This window comes from Recurvomyces mirabilis (assembly GCF_035927965.1).
Source record: "Recurvomyces mirabilis strain CCFEE 5264 chromosome Unknown scaffold_7, whole genome shotgun sequence".
Classification (NCBI taxonomy): domain Eukaryota; kingdom Fungi; phylum Ascomycota; class Dothideomycetes; order Mycosphaerellales; family Teratosphaeriaceae; genus Recurvomyces; species Recurvomyces mirabilis.
This window is the reverse complement of record NW_027041941.1, coordinates 590,805-607,956: the sequence shown is the minus strand read 5'-3', so window position 1 is coordinate 607,956 and position 17,152 is coordinate 590,805. Positions and strand designations below refer to the sequence as shown.

Sequence of the window (17,152 nt, the reverse complement as noted above, 5' to 3'; positions counted from 1 at the left end):
CCGGGACCAGCTAAAACCCGTCTTAACGCCGAGCATCAATGACAATATGGCCCGTTACTGTGATATCTACTATACTTAAATCGGTCGTCACTGCGATTGACTGGATGCTACGTGCGAAAGTAGAGATGTCGTTGGAAGAACATAAGTATCGTGGTGCTCGCCGTCATCCTCACATCCGCTTCAAAGCACGCCTTGCCACATGGACCCAAGACAATCGAGGCATTCCAACATGTCTACCACCGCACTTCCCGATTCGATGCAAGCCCTGATCCTGAACTCGACCTCAGAGCCTCCTATTGTTCAGACAGTTCCAGTCCCTCAAGTAACACCAGGCACCGCCATCGTCCGCGTCCTCGTCGCAAACATCATAAGCTACACCCGCCACATCTACAACGGCGACCGCAAATACCCCTTCCCCACCCCTCTGATCCCAGGCTCATCAGCCATTGGTCGCATCGTCTCCCTCCCCTCGGACGCCACAAGGCTGCAACTCAACGACCTAGTCTTCATCGACTGCATCGTCCGCTCCCGCGACGAACCAACAGATATCTTCCTAGCAGCAATAGTCGAAGGAGGAACCCCTGGTTCCGCAAAACTGATGCGAGACGTCTACCGCGACTGGACATACGCCGAATACTGCCGTGCACCGATCGAGAACCTCATCCCCTTGAACGAGAGGACCCTGCTCGGTAGTCCTAAAGAGGGAGGTCTAGGCTACACAACCCACGACCTAGCCTACCTCGCCGCCATCCTGGTCCCCTACGGCGGCCTCCGGGGCATCCGTCTCGAAGCCGGTGAGACGGTCGTCGTAGCACCAGCTACTGGGCCCTTCGGCGGCGCCGCAGTCCTCTGTGCACTAGCCATGGGCGCACGAGTCCTAGCTCTCGGCCGCAACACCGCTTCACTCGCGAAATTAAAGGAAAGGGCGCCGTACACCGAGCGACTATATACAGTGCCTCTCACCAACGACCCAGCCACGGACCTCGCTGCCCTGCAGCAGTACGGCGAGATAGACATCTTCTTCGACATCGGCCCGCCTGAAGCGGCCAAGAGCACGCATATCAAGACGTGCATCCTTTCGCTTCGACACGGGGGTCGTGTGAGTCTGATGGGTGGGTATCATGAGGATATTCCTGTCCCTCACCGCGTGATCATGCACCGGAATCTTACCTTGAAGGGGAAGTGGATGTGTGAAAGGGATGATATCTTCGCCATGTTGAAGCTGGTGGAGACTGGGATGCTGCCGCTCGGTAAGAAAGGAGGGGTGGAAGTGACGGGTACGTTCCCGTTGGGGGAGTGGAAGGAGGCGTGGGATTTGGCTGCCGAGAAGGCTGGGTTTGGGGAGTACTGTTTGTTATGTCCGTAGCTCACTCCAGTATGCCAGCGCTGTCTCGTTAGACGGCGGAGACTATAAGGTGAGAGTCATGATGCAGTCTAGAGTCGTAGCTGCTCACAATGTTTCTCATGATATATTGCCGTCCATACATGATAAATAAAAACCATCATCTGGATTGGTGGGTATCTCCGCAAGCATAACGAAAAACAGAACAAGTCATCAGATCTCGCTCGAAACCATACCTACCTTCAAACCAGGCCACAAACCTACGCCGTCAAGTTCGGAAGTGACTGTATCCATGTTCCTCCCGCGTTTGAGTTCAGATAAGGACTCCGTATATCGCTCTTGATACTGTGACCGGCACAGCACTCGTATAAAATGCTTCCTCGGCGACGAGAGCAACCCTCGTCCCGGGTCAATCAGGTGTCAAAAGTAGACAGCGCTCGTTCATGACCTCTCCCTTGCCTCGCCCGACTCTCCCGCCGCGTACGGCTCCTCTCCCGTCCCCTCTCAACCTCCCACGGCAGAGCCAACTCACCACATCCTCCTCCTCCTCCTCCACCAAGATCCACATTCTCACCTGCTCCAGCCTCACCAACAGCCCCAGGCACCGCTCCCCATCCACCACAGCACTCCTAATGCTGAGCCGAAGAACCATACATCCCCGACTGCTGACCCTGCTGCTGTTGCTGTTGCTGCTGCCCATACCCACCACCAACACCACCATTACTAAAAGACCCATACCCATCACTACCCCCACCAACCCCCGCATTCGACCCCCCTCCCCCACCAACATTCCCATTCCCATTCCCACCATACCAAGTCGACCTCCTCGCATCGAACCCCGAAGTCCGGGGATAACTGCCCACAGGCGGGAACGCATTGGCAGACGTATATCCCGCCTCGGCATTGAAACCCTGCGCGCTAGGTGGCGGACGAGGCGGGATCGGGTAGCCGCGTCCATTCGCACTATCGTCGTCATTGTTATTGTTGTTATTGGGTTTCATGGCCGGACGATCACGATCAACGGATCGACGACGGTAGTGTTTTCTTCCACCGTACGGATCCTCGCTGAAGTTGTTGTTGTTGTTGTCGTTGGCGAAGGGATCGCGGGTACTGAAAGCGCCGCCGGAGTGGAGGTTCGAGGCGTATTGAGATGCGGGGATTTGACTTAGATCGATTGGTTCACTGCGCGCATATGGGTCCTTGGGTGGAGGTGTGCGTCGGCCTTTGGGTGGTGGGGTGCGGCGGCCTTTCGGCATGCTGCCGTTGATGTTACTGTTCATGTTGTTGAACATTGATGGTGGTGGACCTTGGCCTTGGGATGGGCGATGGCTCCTTGAGGGTATTGGCACAGGCTCGCTGATGTTGTTGAAAGATTTTTGGGTTGGGACCCCAGTATTTGAGCGAGAAGAGCGCACATTCGGTGGCGCATCCTTGTAATTCGTCGCTGGTCTGCTATCCCGTGGACGTTCGTTCTCGTTGCCATAAGTCTTACCAGCTCCTTCCTTAGCGGTATATGGCTTCCTTTCACGTTCTATCGGCATCGAAGGCGGCATCTCCAAATCCTCGTCGTCAATGGCGTTGGCGTATGGTGTGGCTGAGTACGGCTGCCTCTCGCGCTCGGGAAAGCTTGTTTGTTGCCGTGGCGCAGATGCTTGCGGAGGCGGTGGCGGCATGTTGGCAGCACCACGTAATTGCACTAGCGGCTCATGATTCAAGCTTGCGACAATCCTCTGCTCGGCCTGAATGTTTGGCTGCAAAGGCAGTAGTCTCCTCGACAGCTCCTTTGGAAAGCGCTCCTTTCTGTCATCAGCATTTGAGATCGGCATACCCATGACAGCAGCTGCTAGCCTCTCGAATTCGTTGTCCGGGTGTGCCTGTATCAATATAGTCATGAACGTCTCAAATCCATGCGGTGTGAGAGCAGGTAGACTCGGCACCTCACGATGTCCGCTCTGGACGAGATGGTGTTGGCAGGCCAGATTCCGATACATGAGCGAAAGCGACTGATTCGTGATCTTGCCACCAAAGATCGTGTCCCATGGGTAGAGCTCATCGGCGACACGTACTTCGTTGAAGAAACGTAACATCTTGGCCGGACTGACGACCAGACTATTCTTAGGTTCGTAGTCCTCGACAAGATGTAGCGCCAAGCCGCGCAACAATTCACCAAGACGTTGTGTAGGGTTGCCGTCCTCGAACAGTGGCCGCCAGATCTTCTCGAGGGTAGTGATCTCCGCAACATCGGATGGAATCCTAGGTGGCCTGGCTCTGCTCCTTGACACGTTCGGGTGTTCCGAGTCTGAGTCTCTACTTCGTCTTCTATACGAGCGAGAGTCGTCAGTTTTGGTAGCATCTGACGTGCTGTCCTTCCTGAAAGATCGCTCTTCGTCCGAGGTGCCTTCTCCTCGTCGCCTCTGACCTGTAGTGTTGCTCCTTCTCACTCCATAGGCACTATCCGCCGGCGTCGCACTCGACGACTGCCTGCTTCGCACACTTCCACGGCTTCGCAGACTCTCCTTGCTATACCTGCTTCCTTTGTCTGATGGTTGTCGTTCTGGAGAGGGCGACCCTCCATATGCCCCGTCCTCTCGTTGCGCATACTTGTCTGGCGTTGGAGGCGTATACAACCGCCTTGGTGGTACCGACTCGGCAGCACTTTCACTACTGGTCTTCGGCGACGGCTGCGCGTATGGTTGCGATGGTGGTGGTGGTAGTGGTACGTTGGTAGACTGTGTAGCTTGTGGCGGTAAGGAAGGTGTTGGTGGAGCCTGACTAGTTGCAGTAGTCGCCTGCAGATTCCGTATCACCTGCTCAGTCACCTGCCGCACAAGCTCCGGGTCCAGTTGATTCTGTACGGGCGACTGATCGAAAGCGCTGTTAACAGCATCTCGAACGGGTTGTGGTTGATGTAAGATGGGCGCGACACGAGAAGAAGCTCGAGCACGACTTCTTCCTTCGGCACGCGGCGCAGTCTCCGGCGGTTGCACTGCTTGATACTGCGGTTGGATAGCCGGCGAAGACAGTGGAGGTAAGATTTCTGGCGCAGGTCGTAGGCTTTTCGGTCGCATAGTGGTCGGGTCCGGAGGAAGAGGGGGTGAAGGCGAGCGCTCCATGTTGATTGCTGTAGCTGTAGGCATGTACAGTCCTGAACAGTATACTTTTCTTGTCTCTAAAGCCGTTGTCATGAGCGAGCGGTGTGTTTAGCTCATCGTTGTGCTGCGCTGTAATTTGTTGTTTCTCGACAACGCTACTGCAGCTCCCACGCAGCTGCTGGCGCAATGGCGAACTCTCTTCTTTATTATAGATGCTGAGAGGCAGATGTTGTATGTCTGCGTGGTGCGGCCTCAGCCTTGGTGCATGGCCCGGTCGGCGCGCGTGAACAGCTGCAGGTGCGTCGTCGTCGTCGTCACTGGCTTGTCGTGCATCTGAGATGGTGCGGAGGAAAGTTGGCCGCCTGCATCGCACAGCATCCACGACCTGCTGCTGGGGATGAGACGAACGTGGCTGTGAATGTGACGTAGAGTAGGGGGACCGTGCAGTAGGAAGCGAGGGCGACTAGTGCTTCGATTGGTAAAGTGGCCGTTGCCTCCGTCCCGCGTAACGGTCTGTCACCGAAGAGGTGGATTTGTTCCGGCTTGTGGTGGATTTAATCACCAGGAGGACGAGTACAAGACGGCGAGTAAGACGGTACTGCTGATCCTTATAGATTCAGTCGTCGCAGAGCCTCCAATGCCTGTAGACCAGCCTTTCAAGACCGGTCAATCAGCATCATCACAGCAACCTCATCCCGCTATCAGGACGAGCTCCGACAGGCTGGCTATCTCACCACTCCGAAACCCAACAAGCGTAAAACCTCTCGCCATCCCGGTACAGTCCTCAGGGTCAGGGTCAGGTTTGCAAGCAACACAGTACAGTATCAGCATCGTCGCACAGTATTGGAATGTAAAAGTCCCTCCAGTCAGAATCTTTCAATGCCAAGCCAGCAAGCGATAAGTGACTTACGCCCGGGTGCATGATAGATGCCACACCATTGCGGCTCTGCGAGCTTTCACAAGCTTTCGCTACTGTGCTTTCGACCTCTCCTTGCCGCTGACCGAGGTGTCCGATGCCGAGTCTTTGTCTTGCTCACGTGGGCGCAGCTGCCGGTCAAGAGACAAAGGTAGCTTTGAAACCTTACCATAGTTCGCAGCAGTTTCCGTAGCCTAGTCGTTTGCTTGCGCCATAAGGCTGGAGCAGTAAGCCGTAGGTATGTCAAGGCACGAAATACTCTGGAGACGAGTGCGTTTCTCTGTACCTGTAGAGCAATCGGAATGACCGCCTCGTCTTCCGACACGACTTCGCACAGCCTGCCAAACGCATCCCTACCTTTCGCGTTTGACGACCTGTAGAAGATAAGCACGAAGGCATAAAACTTTGGTTCACACAAAGAAGGCTATTTTCACCTCGCGAGTTTCCAGAGGAGTTTGTCGATCATGAGGTCGTCGAAGGATATGATTGGTAGAGGGAATTAGCTTGAAACGTGAAGGGGTTTGAGACTCGGATGCCAAGACATGGATAGTGAGGAGACGGGAGTTGAACGGAGGGAATGCTATGGCATGGAGCAGCATGGTGATGGTGGTGATGGTTGCTCATACAGTAATACCACGCTGTCCCAATATCATCATCTTCGCTTGTGTCTATATTGATTAGTTTGAGCAGCTCGTTACATGTGAAAGCTAAAAGTGGTAGACGTGAGACCCTGGCCGCCGACGCTGCCAGACCAGTGTTTCATCCACGATCCACGATCCACGACTCCACGAGCACGCCGCATACCGATTTCCGCAGGGAATGCCAGACGCGGCTGATTACGATTGACACGACTCTACGACTGCGAAACACTTTACAACCCGCGTTTCGCTATCTGGACGTGGTGTGCGTGTCGCGGCAACCACCCAGGCAAAGTTGAAGTGAGACAGCAAGAGGATGAATGTGTGAGGTCAGTCAGCAAAGGGAAAGGGAGTTCTCTGTTTGCGATCAAGGTGAAAGGCGGTGGCAGTGAGGAGGCAGGACAGACAAAGCAGCAGCTGAAAGGACCCCACACACGACATCATGTCGACCCTCGCCGCGCGACCGGGACATCCTACACCCGCCTTCGGCAACAATATGGCTGGTAGCGGCTCTCATTATCGAGGTCCCGCCACCCTCGCCGTGAACGGCACAGGCGTGTTCACGAGTCCGACAGAATCGGAGTTCTCAGAGTCCTATCGGGATGGAGGACGAGAGTTGGTGCAGGAATGGGATGAGGTGCGGGTGGGTGAGTGGTTGAGGAGTATCAATTGTGGGCAGTATGCCGACCTCTTCAGGAGGAACAATATTAACGGCGAGAATTTGATGGAGATGGATAAGGATATGCTCAAGGAGATGGGTGTGAAGAGGCTGGGTGATCGAGTGAGGATTAATGAGAAGGCAAAGGCGTTCCGACATGCTGTGTATAAGAGGACGAGCAAGAGGGTGGTCAATCGAGTGAGTAGTGATTAGTGCAGTGGCTTGCTTGGCAATAGTACTGATGATGTGGCACAGCACTCTCTTGCGACTCTGGACGGCAATACGACGCTCACGCCACCGTCTTCGGGCTCGCCTCGGCCTCTGCACTCTGCGAGAACCAACACATCACGTGCTGACAAGCGCATGTCTCGACAATTCGCTGGCTCGGACCTCCCATACAGCACTGCACACCTCGGTACAAAGTCATCATCACGACCCAGCTCACCCCTGATCGATCAAGAGAACCGCTCGAACCGAGTGCCACGACCGAGTCCCATGGACGGCGCTCGTAGGGAGCAGACTACCAATTACTTCTCGCAGCCGACTAGCTCGCGGCAAGGTGGAAGTTCACGAGGCACGCCACTTGAGACGCCACAGACTGCTCGGTTTGCAGGACACCTCAAGTCGCCATCCATGGACAACCTCAATTCGACTGTTGTCGGAGCTCTGCCAAGCGACAAGCCTCTGATCAAGGTGATATACGATAACGGCAGCTCTTCGATCATAAACATCGACGGCTTCCGGACTGCGGAAGACATTATACGTGCCACTCTGCGCAAGAAGGGCTGGAATGAGAACCATTACCGGTCGTATGCGTTTTACGTCCTCGACGGGATAGATCCCAAGCCCATGTTTTGTCGAAAGCTTGGCGAGGCAGAGCTCGTGAAGCTGTGTAACGACAGGGTAAGGAGTGAGCGAGGTCGTCTGATCTTACGGAAGATCCACATGGGCGAGCCGGAAGGAGAACAACTCAGGACTGCTGCACGCATAGCTGCACAGCATCCACCCGAGCCGCCTGCGATCGAGGTCCATCCAACAACACAGAAATTACGCAATTTGTCGAAAACCGAGCAGCTTACGGGTGAGCCGTTGGCGGCTGTCAGCTATCCCATGTCACCAGCTAGCCAGGCGGAGAGGAGGGACTACTTCGATGAAAGCATATCGTCACTATCACGCAACATCAGCCAAGCATCTACGGCCTCCGCTCGGGCACGGAAGCTCAAGGACTTTTATGGTGCTCGTCCGCCGACTGAGCTCATCACGCAGGATCTGCAGTCGTACTTCCCTGACGTGGCGAAGGACGATATGGATCGCACAGTGCGCATGTCGATGCGAAGAAGTCAGAGGCTCAGTCGAGCGGTGAGCAGACTTAGCACTGTGAGCAATTTCAGTGTGGCGAGTAGTCTGAAAGATGCGCCACCACTGCCTAGCATTGCGGACCACTGGGCAAAGGAAGCGGGTGCGAAACGTCCTCCTGGTCTACGACCCTTCAGCGTTGTACATCTTGGCCGCAATGATAGGCCAGACTCATACCGCGAGTCGATCATCGGCACAGTCGAGGAGGAAGAAGAGTCACCTAACGAACCAAACAGGAAGAGCTATGTCTCCTTCAGTGGAGCAGATAGCGGCTCCGACACAAACACCAGCAACCTCGCCATCACCGACCCCGAAGGCAACACGGTCATGCAGTCATACTTCGACGACACGCACAGTAGTCCCGGCAATACCGTCGGCGTCTCAGAAACCGGCAGCGGCAGCCTCAACTCCCGCCTCTCTCAATTCATCGCGGAAGATGGCGAAGAACCCGACGAAGAACTAATGGAGCACCTACAAAAAGACAGCTGGGACGACCTGAAATACATGAAAGGTGAAATGATCGGCCAAGGCTCCTTCGGCACTGTCTTCCTGGCTCTGCACGCCGTGACCGCCGAACTCATGGCCGTCAAGCAAGTCGAGCTCCCATCGGCAAGTGGCGCCCACGCAATGGACGCCAAACGCAACCAAATGATCGACGCCCTCAAGCACGAAATCAGTCTTTTGCGTGAGATGCGCCACGAGAATATCGTGCAATACCTCGGCTCCAACAGCGACGACGAGCACCTGAACATTTTCCTCGAATATGTCGCCGGTGGGTCCGTGGCCTCGATGTTAGTGAACTACGGTTCCCTCCCCGAAGGCCTGATATCGAATTTCGTCCGCCAGATTCTGAACGGATTGAGTTATCTCCATGCAAGCGATATCATCCACCGGGACATCAAGGGCGCGAACATCCTAGTCGACAACAAAGGCACCGTGAAGATCTCTGATTTCGGGATTTCCAAGCGGGTGGAGGCTAGTACGCTCCTCAACCCCACCGCCCCGTTATCCTCCCGCCGCGCAGGGCCTCGAGTCAGCCTCCAAGGCTCCGTCTTCTGGATGGCCCCCGAAGTCGTGCAACAAACGGCCTACACCAAAAAAGCCGACATCTGGTCCCTGGGCTGCCTGATCGTGGAAATGTTCACGGGCTCCCATCCCCATCCGAATTGCACGCAGATGCAAGCTATTTTTAAGATTGGGGGAAAGGGAAACCCGGAGAATGCGCGGCCGGAGTTACCGGCGCATGCGTCGGAGGACGCCAAGGTTTTTTTGAGGAGCACGTTTGAGATTGATCATGAGAGGAGGCCGACGGCGGAGGAGTTGAGGGGGGAGTATCGATTTGTTGCTGTTAAGGGGTAGGATGTTGATTGGGTGGGTGGAAGGGGCAGAGGGGAGTTTGATGACTATGGGAACAAAGCGATGCAGATTTCCGTGGTGAGATGAAAATGTCATTTTGAGACCCATGTGAGCGGTCCCTCTACTCTCTGATCTCTGAGCTGGGCTGGGCTATGCTTGTCTATGCGTGCGAGCATATGGGCGGATGAGTTGACTTGTAATGGTAATAATCGAACAAAGCTCCGAGAGGAAGTCCCTTCACTGGTGGAGGATGGACTGGTACAGCCTCTTTCCAATCCAAGGGAGAAGCACCCTATCACGTATTCGGCCGACATCTCTTTCCACTCGGTCCAACGGTGTCTCGAGAGCCGAACGTACAGCTATTACGACGGATTGGCGAAGGACTGTGTAGCAACGTAACTCACCTACCCTTCTCATCCGTTGTCAGTGTCTCTTCACGCTGACTATTGCATGGCTTGGCATAAGGCTGAGTCAACGGGCTAGGACGAATACGGCATCCTGCGCGATCCGCCAATGGTCTTCGCTTCTCACCACCTTGACTCGTTTGTGCAATTGTCGCGATTGCATCCTGATGCAGACGAGCTCGTAGTGGTGAAGTAGTCCGCTGTGCCGATGATGGTCGGGGTATGTATAAATCTGTCCGTCAGCTGTGTATCTGCTGGTATAGACAGACCACTTTTCATTGCATGTTTCTCCCTTATTACTGACCATAGCGTTTCACTGGACACCACACAATCTTCCATACTAACACATCAACGTCCGACATCACATGGCTTTCGACAGCCTGAGCAGACCCGACTCCCGAAGACAAGACAAAATGACCAGCGCTCGGGAAAACATTCCCTCGCCATCTGGCTATCCACTCATAGGCAACATCCTGGACGTCCAGGACGAAGTCCCCATCAGAGGCGTAGAACGTATGATTGACCTCTACGGCCCCATCGTCAAACTCAACTTCATGGGCACCGAGAGTATCTTCATCGGCAGCGCAGAACTGGTAGAAGAACTCTGCGACGAGAAGCGATTCTGGAAGAAACCCCCCAGTGCTCTCAGTGACCTTGCGAACAAGAAGGCGGGACCTGATGGCGAGAGAGCGCATCGAGGAATGTTCAGTGCGCCTAGCGAGGAGGATCCGGACTGGCAGCAGGCTCATCGTACGCTTATGCCGGCTTTTGGACCGCTGGCGATCCAGGGAATGTTCGACGAGATGCATGATATTGCCAGCCAGCTAGTGTTGAAGTGGGCGAGGATGGGGCCGGACGACCGTATACCCGTTACATCGGACTTTACGAGGCTCACACTGGATACCATCGCGCTTTGTGCTATGGACTTCCGCTTCAACTCCTTCTATCAAGACGACATGCACCCGTTCATTCAGGCGATGAACAGTTCTCTATCCGCTGCTTCGGATCGGTCGAAGATCGGCTCTATGCTGAAGAAGTTGCTCCCGTGGGATCGAACAGACCAGAAGGTTGCGCAGGATCGGGAATTCATGAGGAAGGTCTCACGTGAAATGGTTCAGCATCGTCAGGATAATCCGACCGAGAAGAATGATCTTCTTAATGCTATGATACATGGCAAGGATCCGAAGACAGGCGAGAGGATGCCAGATGGTCTTATCGGAGCGAATATGGTTACATTTCTGATTGCTGGCCATGAGACGACCTCGGGATTGCTTTCCTTTGCTTTTCTGAATCTCCTACAGAATCCTGAGACGTATTTCAAAGCACAGGAGGAAGTGAAGCGGGTCATTGGACGTGGCAAAATGCGGCCTGAGCATCTGAAAGAACTGAAATATATCGACGCGGTGCTGCGGGAGACACTCCGTCTCACATCTACCATCCCTGCTTTTGTCCGGAGTATCAGGAGTGACAATCCGAATGATTTCGAGCACCTCTTGGGTGGCAAATATGCCATCAATCGCTCGGACCCAGTTATCTGCTTGATCGGGAAGTCGCAGCGAGACCCGAAGGTGTATGGCGATGATGCGAATGAGTTCAAGCCAGAGCGTATGATGGACGACAACTTTGTTCGACTGCCTAAGGGAGCTTGGAAACCTTTCGGGACTGGAGTTCGTGCTTGTATTGGGAGGGCTTTTGCTTGGCAAGAAGCTCAGATGGTTATGGGGTTGCTGTTGCAGAACTTCAATTTCCGGTACGTTGTCTTTCTCGTAGGTGTGAAGGGAATAGCTGACGCGATCGCAGTCTTGACGACCCGGCGTACAAAATGAAAGTCAAGCAAACTCTCACCATCAAGCCAGAGGGCTTTTACATGCGAGCAGCATTGCGCGAAGGTGTCACAGCTACGAGTCTACAAGCCACGCTGTCGTCTCCTGAAGAGAATGTCAAAGCTGCCGTAAATGCGAGCCAACAGCGCAACGACTCCGGGCTGGCCTCGGACCTCAACCCTATGACAATCTTATATGGCAGCAATACTGGTACCTGCATGTCTCTGGCGCAGAAGTTGAGTATCGATGCCAGAGCTAATGGCTACCGTGCTACCGTCATGGACATGGACGCTGCTGTTGATGTTCTTCCAAAAGACCAGCCAGTGGTGATCATCACGGCAAGCTACGAAGGTCAGCCTCCTGACAACGCCGATCACTTCATCACTTGGCTTGAGAGACTGCAAGATAAGGAGGTGCTGAATGGCGTGCACTTTACAGTATTTGGCTGCGGTCACAGCGACTGGACCAGCACTTATCAGCGCATACCTACACTTTGCGACGACCTTATGGCAGATCATGGTGGCGAGAGGATCGTGGACCGTGGATTGAGCAACGCAGCGGACGGCAATATGTTCTCCGACTTTGACACTTGGGCTGATGGGAGGCTTTGGCCTGCCATTGCACCCGACAGTGCAGAAGCCACGAAGACGAGTCCGGTGCTCGATGTCGAGATGTCGTCGCAAGATCGGACAACATATCTACGTCAAGACGTGCAAACAGCCAAGGTCCTCGATGCTAGATGTCTGACCGCAGCAGGCGAGCCAGAGAAACGACACCTGGAGGTCGAGCTACCCGAGAACATGCACTACGAGGCTGGCGACTATCTGGCGATTTTGCCGCTGAATCCTTTGGAGAACGTTCGAAGAGTGCAAAAGCATTTCAGTCTGCCCGTAGATGCTACACTGACGATCAAACCCGGCGCAGCCACTTTTCTCCCAACAGGCGTAAGCATATCCATTCACGACTTGCTGCGAGGTTTCGTTGAGCTCAGTCTCCCTGCCACGAAAAAGGATCTGCAGGCTTGTATCGCGGCCTGCCAAGATTCAACTCAGCGTGCTGCACTCGAGAAGCTTGCCGAACAGGATGCTGTCACCGAGAAGCATATCAGTCTGCTTGACTTACTGGACAGCTACTCAGCCACAGAGATGACCTTCAGCACTTTCCTCGCCATGCTGCCACCGCTTCGTACAAGGCACTACTCAATCTCTTCCTCTCCGCTCGCCAATCCCGAAAAGTGCACAATCACATACGCCATTATCAACGAAGCCGCCAAGTCTGGTCTTGGGCAGTATATTGGTGTCACGAGCTCCTACCTGGCGGGTTTGAAAGCCGGCGACGACGTCCTAGTATCTGTCCGCTCGACAAACAAGTTCTTCCATCTACCTGCTGATCCCGAAACTACTCCCATCATGATGCTAGGAGCTGGCACGGGACTCGCACCTTTCCGAGCCTTCATCCAAGAACGTGCAACTCAGGTCGCAGCTGGCAGATCACTAGCGCCAGCCATGATGTTCATGGGGTGCCGCTCGTCAGATACAGATCGTCTTTACGCCTCTGAGATCGACGCCTGGGCAGCGGCTGGCACAGTTGATGTTCGCTATGCTTTCAGCCGTGATCCTGAGCACGAGCTCGCAAGCGGGTGCAAGTACATCTCCGACCGCATGCTCAGAGACAAAGACGATGTGCGCAAGCTGTGGCGGGCTGGAGCCAAAGTCTTCACTTGTGGCTCGCCTGCTGTTTCCGAGAGTGTGGGCAGAGCGGCGATCCAGATCTTGAAGGGAGCCAGGGCTGATAAAGGCGAACGTATGACCGACGAGGAAGCGAAGAAGTGGTTTGCAGAGAGGCGAAACGAGAGATTTGTTGTCGATGTTTTTGCTTAGGAAGTGCATGATGATAATAGGCGCTCATGGCGCTTAGAGGGAGTGCCACGGCTTGTTATGGGCGGTAAATACTGCGGTCGAGTGGGCTGTGACTTATTATCTTAGGTGCGGATTAGGTCTCGTAAGAGCTCGACGGCTACCTCAACGTATACCTCCCACCCTCTCCAAGTCCAACATACCCTCCAGAATCGAGCTACCTCCAAGCGTCCCACGCTCACCATCACAAGGTGTATCCGCCCATATCTCATGGAATTTGATACTTGCATCACTCGTAGCCACCACGAGACAGCCTTCTTTTCGGTTTTTCCGAGCATCATGACCTACTTTCCCCTCATTGCCAGTCTTTGCGGCCTTCTCACGGCCAGCCGGATGGCCGGGGTAAGCGACAGCATAGAGTGCTCTTTCTTCAGTGAACCACGGAATACCCACTACAAGCTTGCAGCTTGGCCACGCGAAGACAGCTACCCTGAAAGGGTGCTCCGGTTGCGCGAAACCAAATGTCGCTGCAATCTCTTTCCTCTTCTCGGAGAACACGAGGCTGGTCACTTGAGCGTGGCAGTCGATTGTCGCAAGACTGGCACCAGACAGGGTATGCAGGAAGTGGATGCACCGATCATTGCTGCCGCCCCCAGCTGCGACAAGTGATGGCTGCCATGGAGCAAAGGCTATGGCTTTGACGGCGGCATTCAGCGAATAGACTTTGCTTGCATGCTCAGGCGCGATGGTGAGGATAGCACCTTGACCTTCCACAGTGCCTGTATCAGAGCGCACGTTGACCGTAGCATCACTATTTCCTCGATTACGCTGTCGTGTTGCGGAAGTGATGTAGCGCGGAGTTATTTTCTTGGTCTCGAACAGAAATAGCTGGTTGTCATTGCCGCCAGTGGCGAAGAAGCTTCCCTCTGGATTCCAGGCGATTCCATAGATCTGCTGGCTGTGACAAGTAAATCGTGCGAGGAGGGTCATACTACCATGCCAGTCGAAGAGATCTCTTTGGTCGTGATCAGGCCATTCGACAGAGTAGAAGTAGACATTGCCGACTTCATCCCCGACTAACAGCTCCTCCGCCTGCGTGGTTATGATCGGATCTCGAATCGACGGCCGAGAGACAGTAGTTGGGCGGAAGCAGACGTTGGACACAGGAGCTGGCTGCTCGCTATCGAAGCGCGGATCCCGATCGAGTGGGCTCCAGAGCGTGATGCGACCGTCTGCTCTGCCGATAGCCAAGATTGCGCTGCGGCCTGCTCGTGAGCTGAAAGACAGTGAAGTGACGTGTGAAGCGAAAGGTGCGGCAAGCGAATCTGGTATCGTAGGCTTCGTGGTATCCTTAGCTTCAGACCATAAAAAGACGTGCGGGCCAAGACCGACAGCCAGACAGTGGTTCGTCGGACAGTATGCAAGCAGGGAGCAGTAGAAGTCATCTCGTAAAGCAGGTGCATCAAGCACACGAAAGGGTATGATTGGTATGTCCTTTGTAGGCTTCGTTTGGCTTCTGGTAGGCGTGCTCGGTGTAGATGTGCTCCAATGACAGTTGTCCCAGACGCGACTGATGCTTGGTGGTTGATTCGATCTGCCACTGTCGACCCTAAGCGAGGAAGGCGAGCTGTGGACAAGCATGCGCGACTCCTGATTGACCTTCATAGCCAGCGCCAAGCGACGACCGTGCATACGCTCTTCTTCGCTAAACGATGGTTTTCGCAAAAAGTCGGCGATGTGATGTGGTGCACTTGTACCGCTGGTTACACGACCGCCTCGGCCATTCGTGGTACTCAGCACGCCCTCAGTGACCATGGTGCTACCAACAGTCCAGATAGCACCATCGCTCATAGCACGGCGACCAGCATCGGCCGTAGGTACCACACCAGTGCCTCTTCTCCCGATCTCCCGCGGCAGGGGTGCAGGTGCGCGTAATATCGCATACTGCGCCGCCATGCGAACGCTACGGCGAGGTGCGGGAGCGAAGGGGTCTGCTAGATTGGGATGCAAAGTATCTCGCCCACTAGAGCTCGCTCCTGCAGGTCTTGCCAGGTACAGTGTGTCTTTTGTAGGCGTAGACGCCCGACTTGGCACAAAACGATCAGGGGATCGCATGCTCTCAGCCATAACCTGTCGTTGACGAGGTGAGGAATGCCGCTCACAGTGTTTTAGCAACATACTTGGGCGTCTGCCGCGGTAACCTGGGCCACATCTTGTTCGCGAAGAGTGTGTTTCTGTACCCTTGGCAGGGCTAGCAGGTACAAGCGGCGTCTCCTCTCCGAAGATGTCCTCCGGCTGTGACTCACTTAGGCTGGAGCTACCACTGCCATGGACTTGTCCGAGCACAGACTCCAGCTTCAAAATTCGACTCGCCTTAAGTCGCGTCGGACTCACCTCTGGTGATGTCTGAGGAGTCTCAAAGGTGCCATCAACCGGACTGAAGTCCCCCTCAGTTGTCGTCGGGCTGCTGAGGCTTGCCGTTGACCCATTCGGGCTCGTTGATCGTATGAGGTGAGCCGCTTCTTCTGACATAGGAAGGAGAAGACGGGGCAGTCTCTTGTACCGTGGGCCGTCCAGCTCGTTTCTGCGCGAGTTTCTTGGGATTGTGCCGGCTGGCGTATTCAGCCTTGGTGTCGGCGACAGCTCGCGGATCGTTGTACATTCTGGAGCCGCCGTCACTACTTGCGATGTGGACATGTTGTGGGAGCTTTTGGCTGCTGCGTGAGGCTGCTTGCTCGTGCGGAAGGTTTGTGGAACTGTGCTGCGGTGTATTGGTTCGGCTGGTGTGTGGCGTGCCTCGAGGCATAAGCTGGTTTGAATAGATTGGTATCCAGACTGTTTCGCGCTTTTTTCTTGGTCCTGAAATGTGGTAGGGATCTCCAGTTCTGTGCACGTTTCGTACCCGCTCGTCCTGAATGTATCCGATGATCTCGCCTTGTCCGGAGTGTCGATGACTGTGGCACTTGGAGCAGTGTCCACCGCTGCGCTGTTTATACTCGTATGGCCTGTGGATGCTGCTACCTTGGGAGTGCGCAGATATGGAGGATCGACTCCGCTGTACAGGGTCTGGTCGTCCAGAACATGTGGAAATGGTAGACATGCTTCGTCGCACAGGGCATGTCCGCCCTGCGTGTTCGGCGGTATCGACCCCACTTCCGAGGGGCTCTGATCGCTGACCCTGGGGTGATTTGACGGAGCGCATTGAGCTGCTGGCGTTACGAACGAGCGTTCTGCCTCGCTCGGCGACAAGACCGGGCTGGCTATCGGTTGATGCGTCATGCTCGGTCTGCTCTTCGTCGGCGTCATCGACTGTGGCGGACGCATCTTGTTTCTTGGTCTTCCGCGAGTTCTACTTGTCGGAAGCCCAGGCCTTGGACCTTGCCCATGCTCCAGTGGGCATGATAGTGGACGCATAAGTATTGACCCTGGCGATCAAATTCTTCTCGGGGCTAAGACTCGGCATAACAGCTCATGAGCTCGGTAAGCAAGTCGGGCGAGGACAACTGGTTGAGATGGGGTTGGACTCCGCCCTGGTGAGGTCCGCCAGTGGGTTTCTGTGCGTTCTGGCGTCAAAACCAGGACGCACGGAGAGTATGTAATGCTGCTGGTTAGTATATACTGTTATGGCACACAGTCTGCCTCGAGTAGTAGGAAAGACGGAGAATGATGCTGTGAGAAGCATCACGCGACGAAGCGCGGCAGCAAATGTTG

At 54.8% G+C, this 17,152-nt stretch overlaps 5 protein-coding genes across 5 annotated transcripts; 3 read left to right on the top strand and 2 right to left on the bottom strand.

Moving 5' to 3' along the window:
• Positions 1-229: 229 nt before the first annotated feature.
• Positions 230-1,366, top strand: LTS14_003442 (uncharacterized protein; the record flags this gene model as incomplete). The annotated part of the gene is made up of 1 exon (XM_064836146.1): positions 230-1,366. The coding sequence occupies one exon, from the start codon at positions 230-232 to the stop codon at positions 1,364-1,366; it is 1,137 nt and encodes a 378-aa protein (XP_064696355.1).
• Positions 1,367-1,971: 605 nt separating this feature from the next.
• Positions 1,972-4,455, bottom strand: LTS14_003441 (uncharacterized protein; the record flags this gene model as incomplete). Its single annotated transcript, XM_064836145.1, is given in 2 exon segments — positions 1,972-2,065; positions 2,081-4,455. The coding sequence occupies 2 exon segments, from the start codon at positions 4,453-4,455 to the stop codon at positions 1,972-1,974; spliced, it is 2,469 nt and encodes an 822-aa protein (XP_064696354.1).
• A 1,975-nt stretch (positions 4,456-6,430) lies between these two features.
• STE11 (ATP binding) lies at positions 6,431-9,361 on the top strand (the record flags this gene model as incomplete). Its single annotated transcript, XM_064836144.1, has 2 exons — positions 6,431-6,844; positions 6,902-9,361. The coding sequence occupies 2 exons, from the start codon at positions 6,431-6,433 to the stop codon at positions 9,359-9,361; spliced, it is 2,874 nt and encodes a 957-aa protein (XP_064696353.1).
• A 766-nt stretch (positions 9,362-10,127) lies between these two features.
• On the top strand, positions 10,128-13,465 carry LTS14_003439 (uncharacterized protein; the record flags this gene model as incomplete). The annotated part of the gene is made up of 2 exons (XM_064836143.1): positions 10,128-11,512; positions 11,563-13,465. The coding sequence occupies 2 exons, from the start codon at positions 10,128-10,130 to the stop codon at positions 13,463-13,465; spliced, it is 3,288 nt and encodes a 1,095-aa protein (XP_064696352.1).
• A 141-nt stretch (positions 13,466-13,606) lies between these two features.
• Positions 13,607-16,765, bottom strand: LTS14_003438 (uncharacterized protein; the record flags this gene model as incomplete). Its single annotated transcript, XM_064836142.1, has 1 exon — positions 13,607-16,765. One exon carries the CDS (start codon positions 16,763-16,765, stop codon positions 13,607-13,609), a length of 3,159 nt encoding a protein of 1,052 aa, XP_064696351.1.
• Between the last annotated feature and the right edge of the window lie 387 nt (positions 16,766-17,152).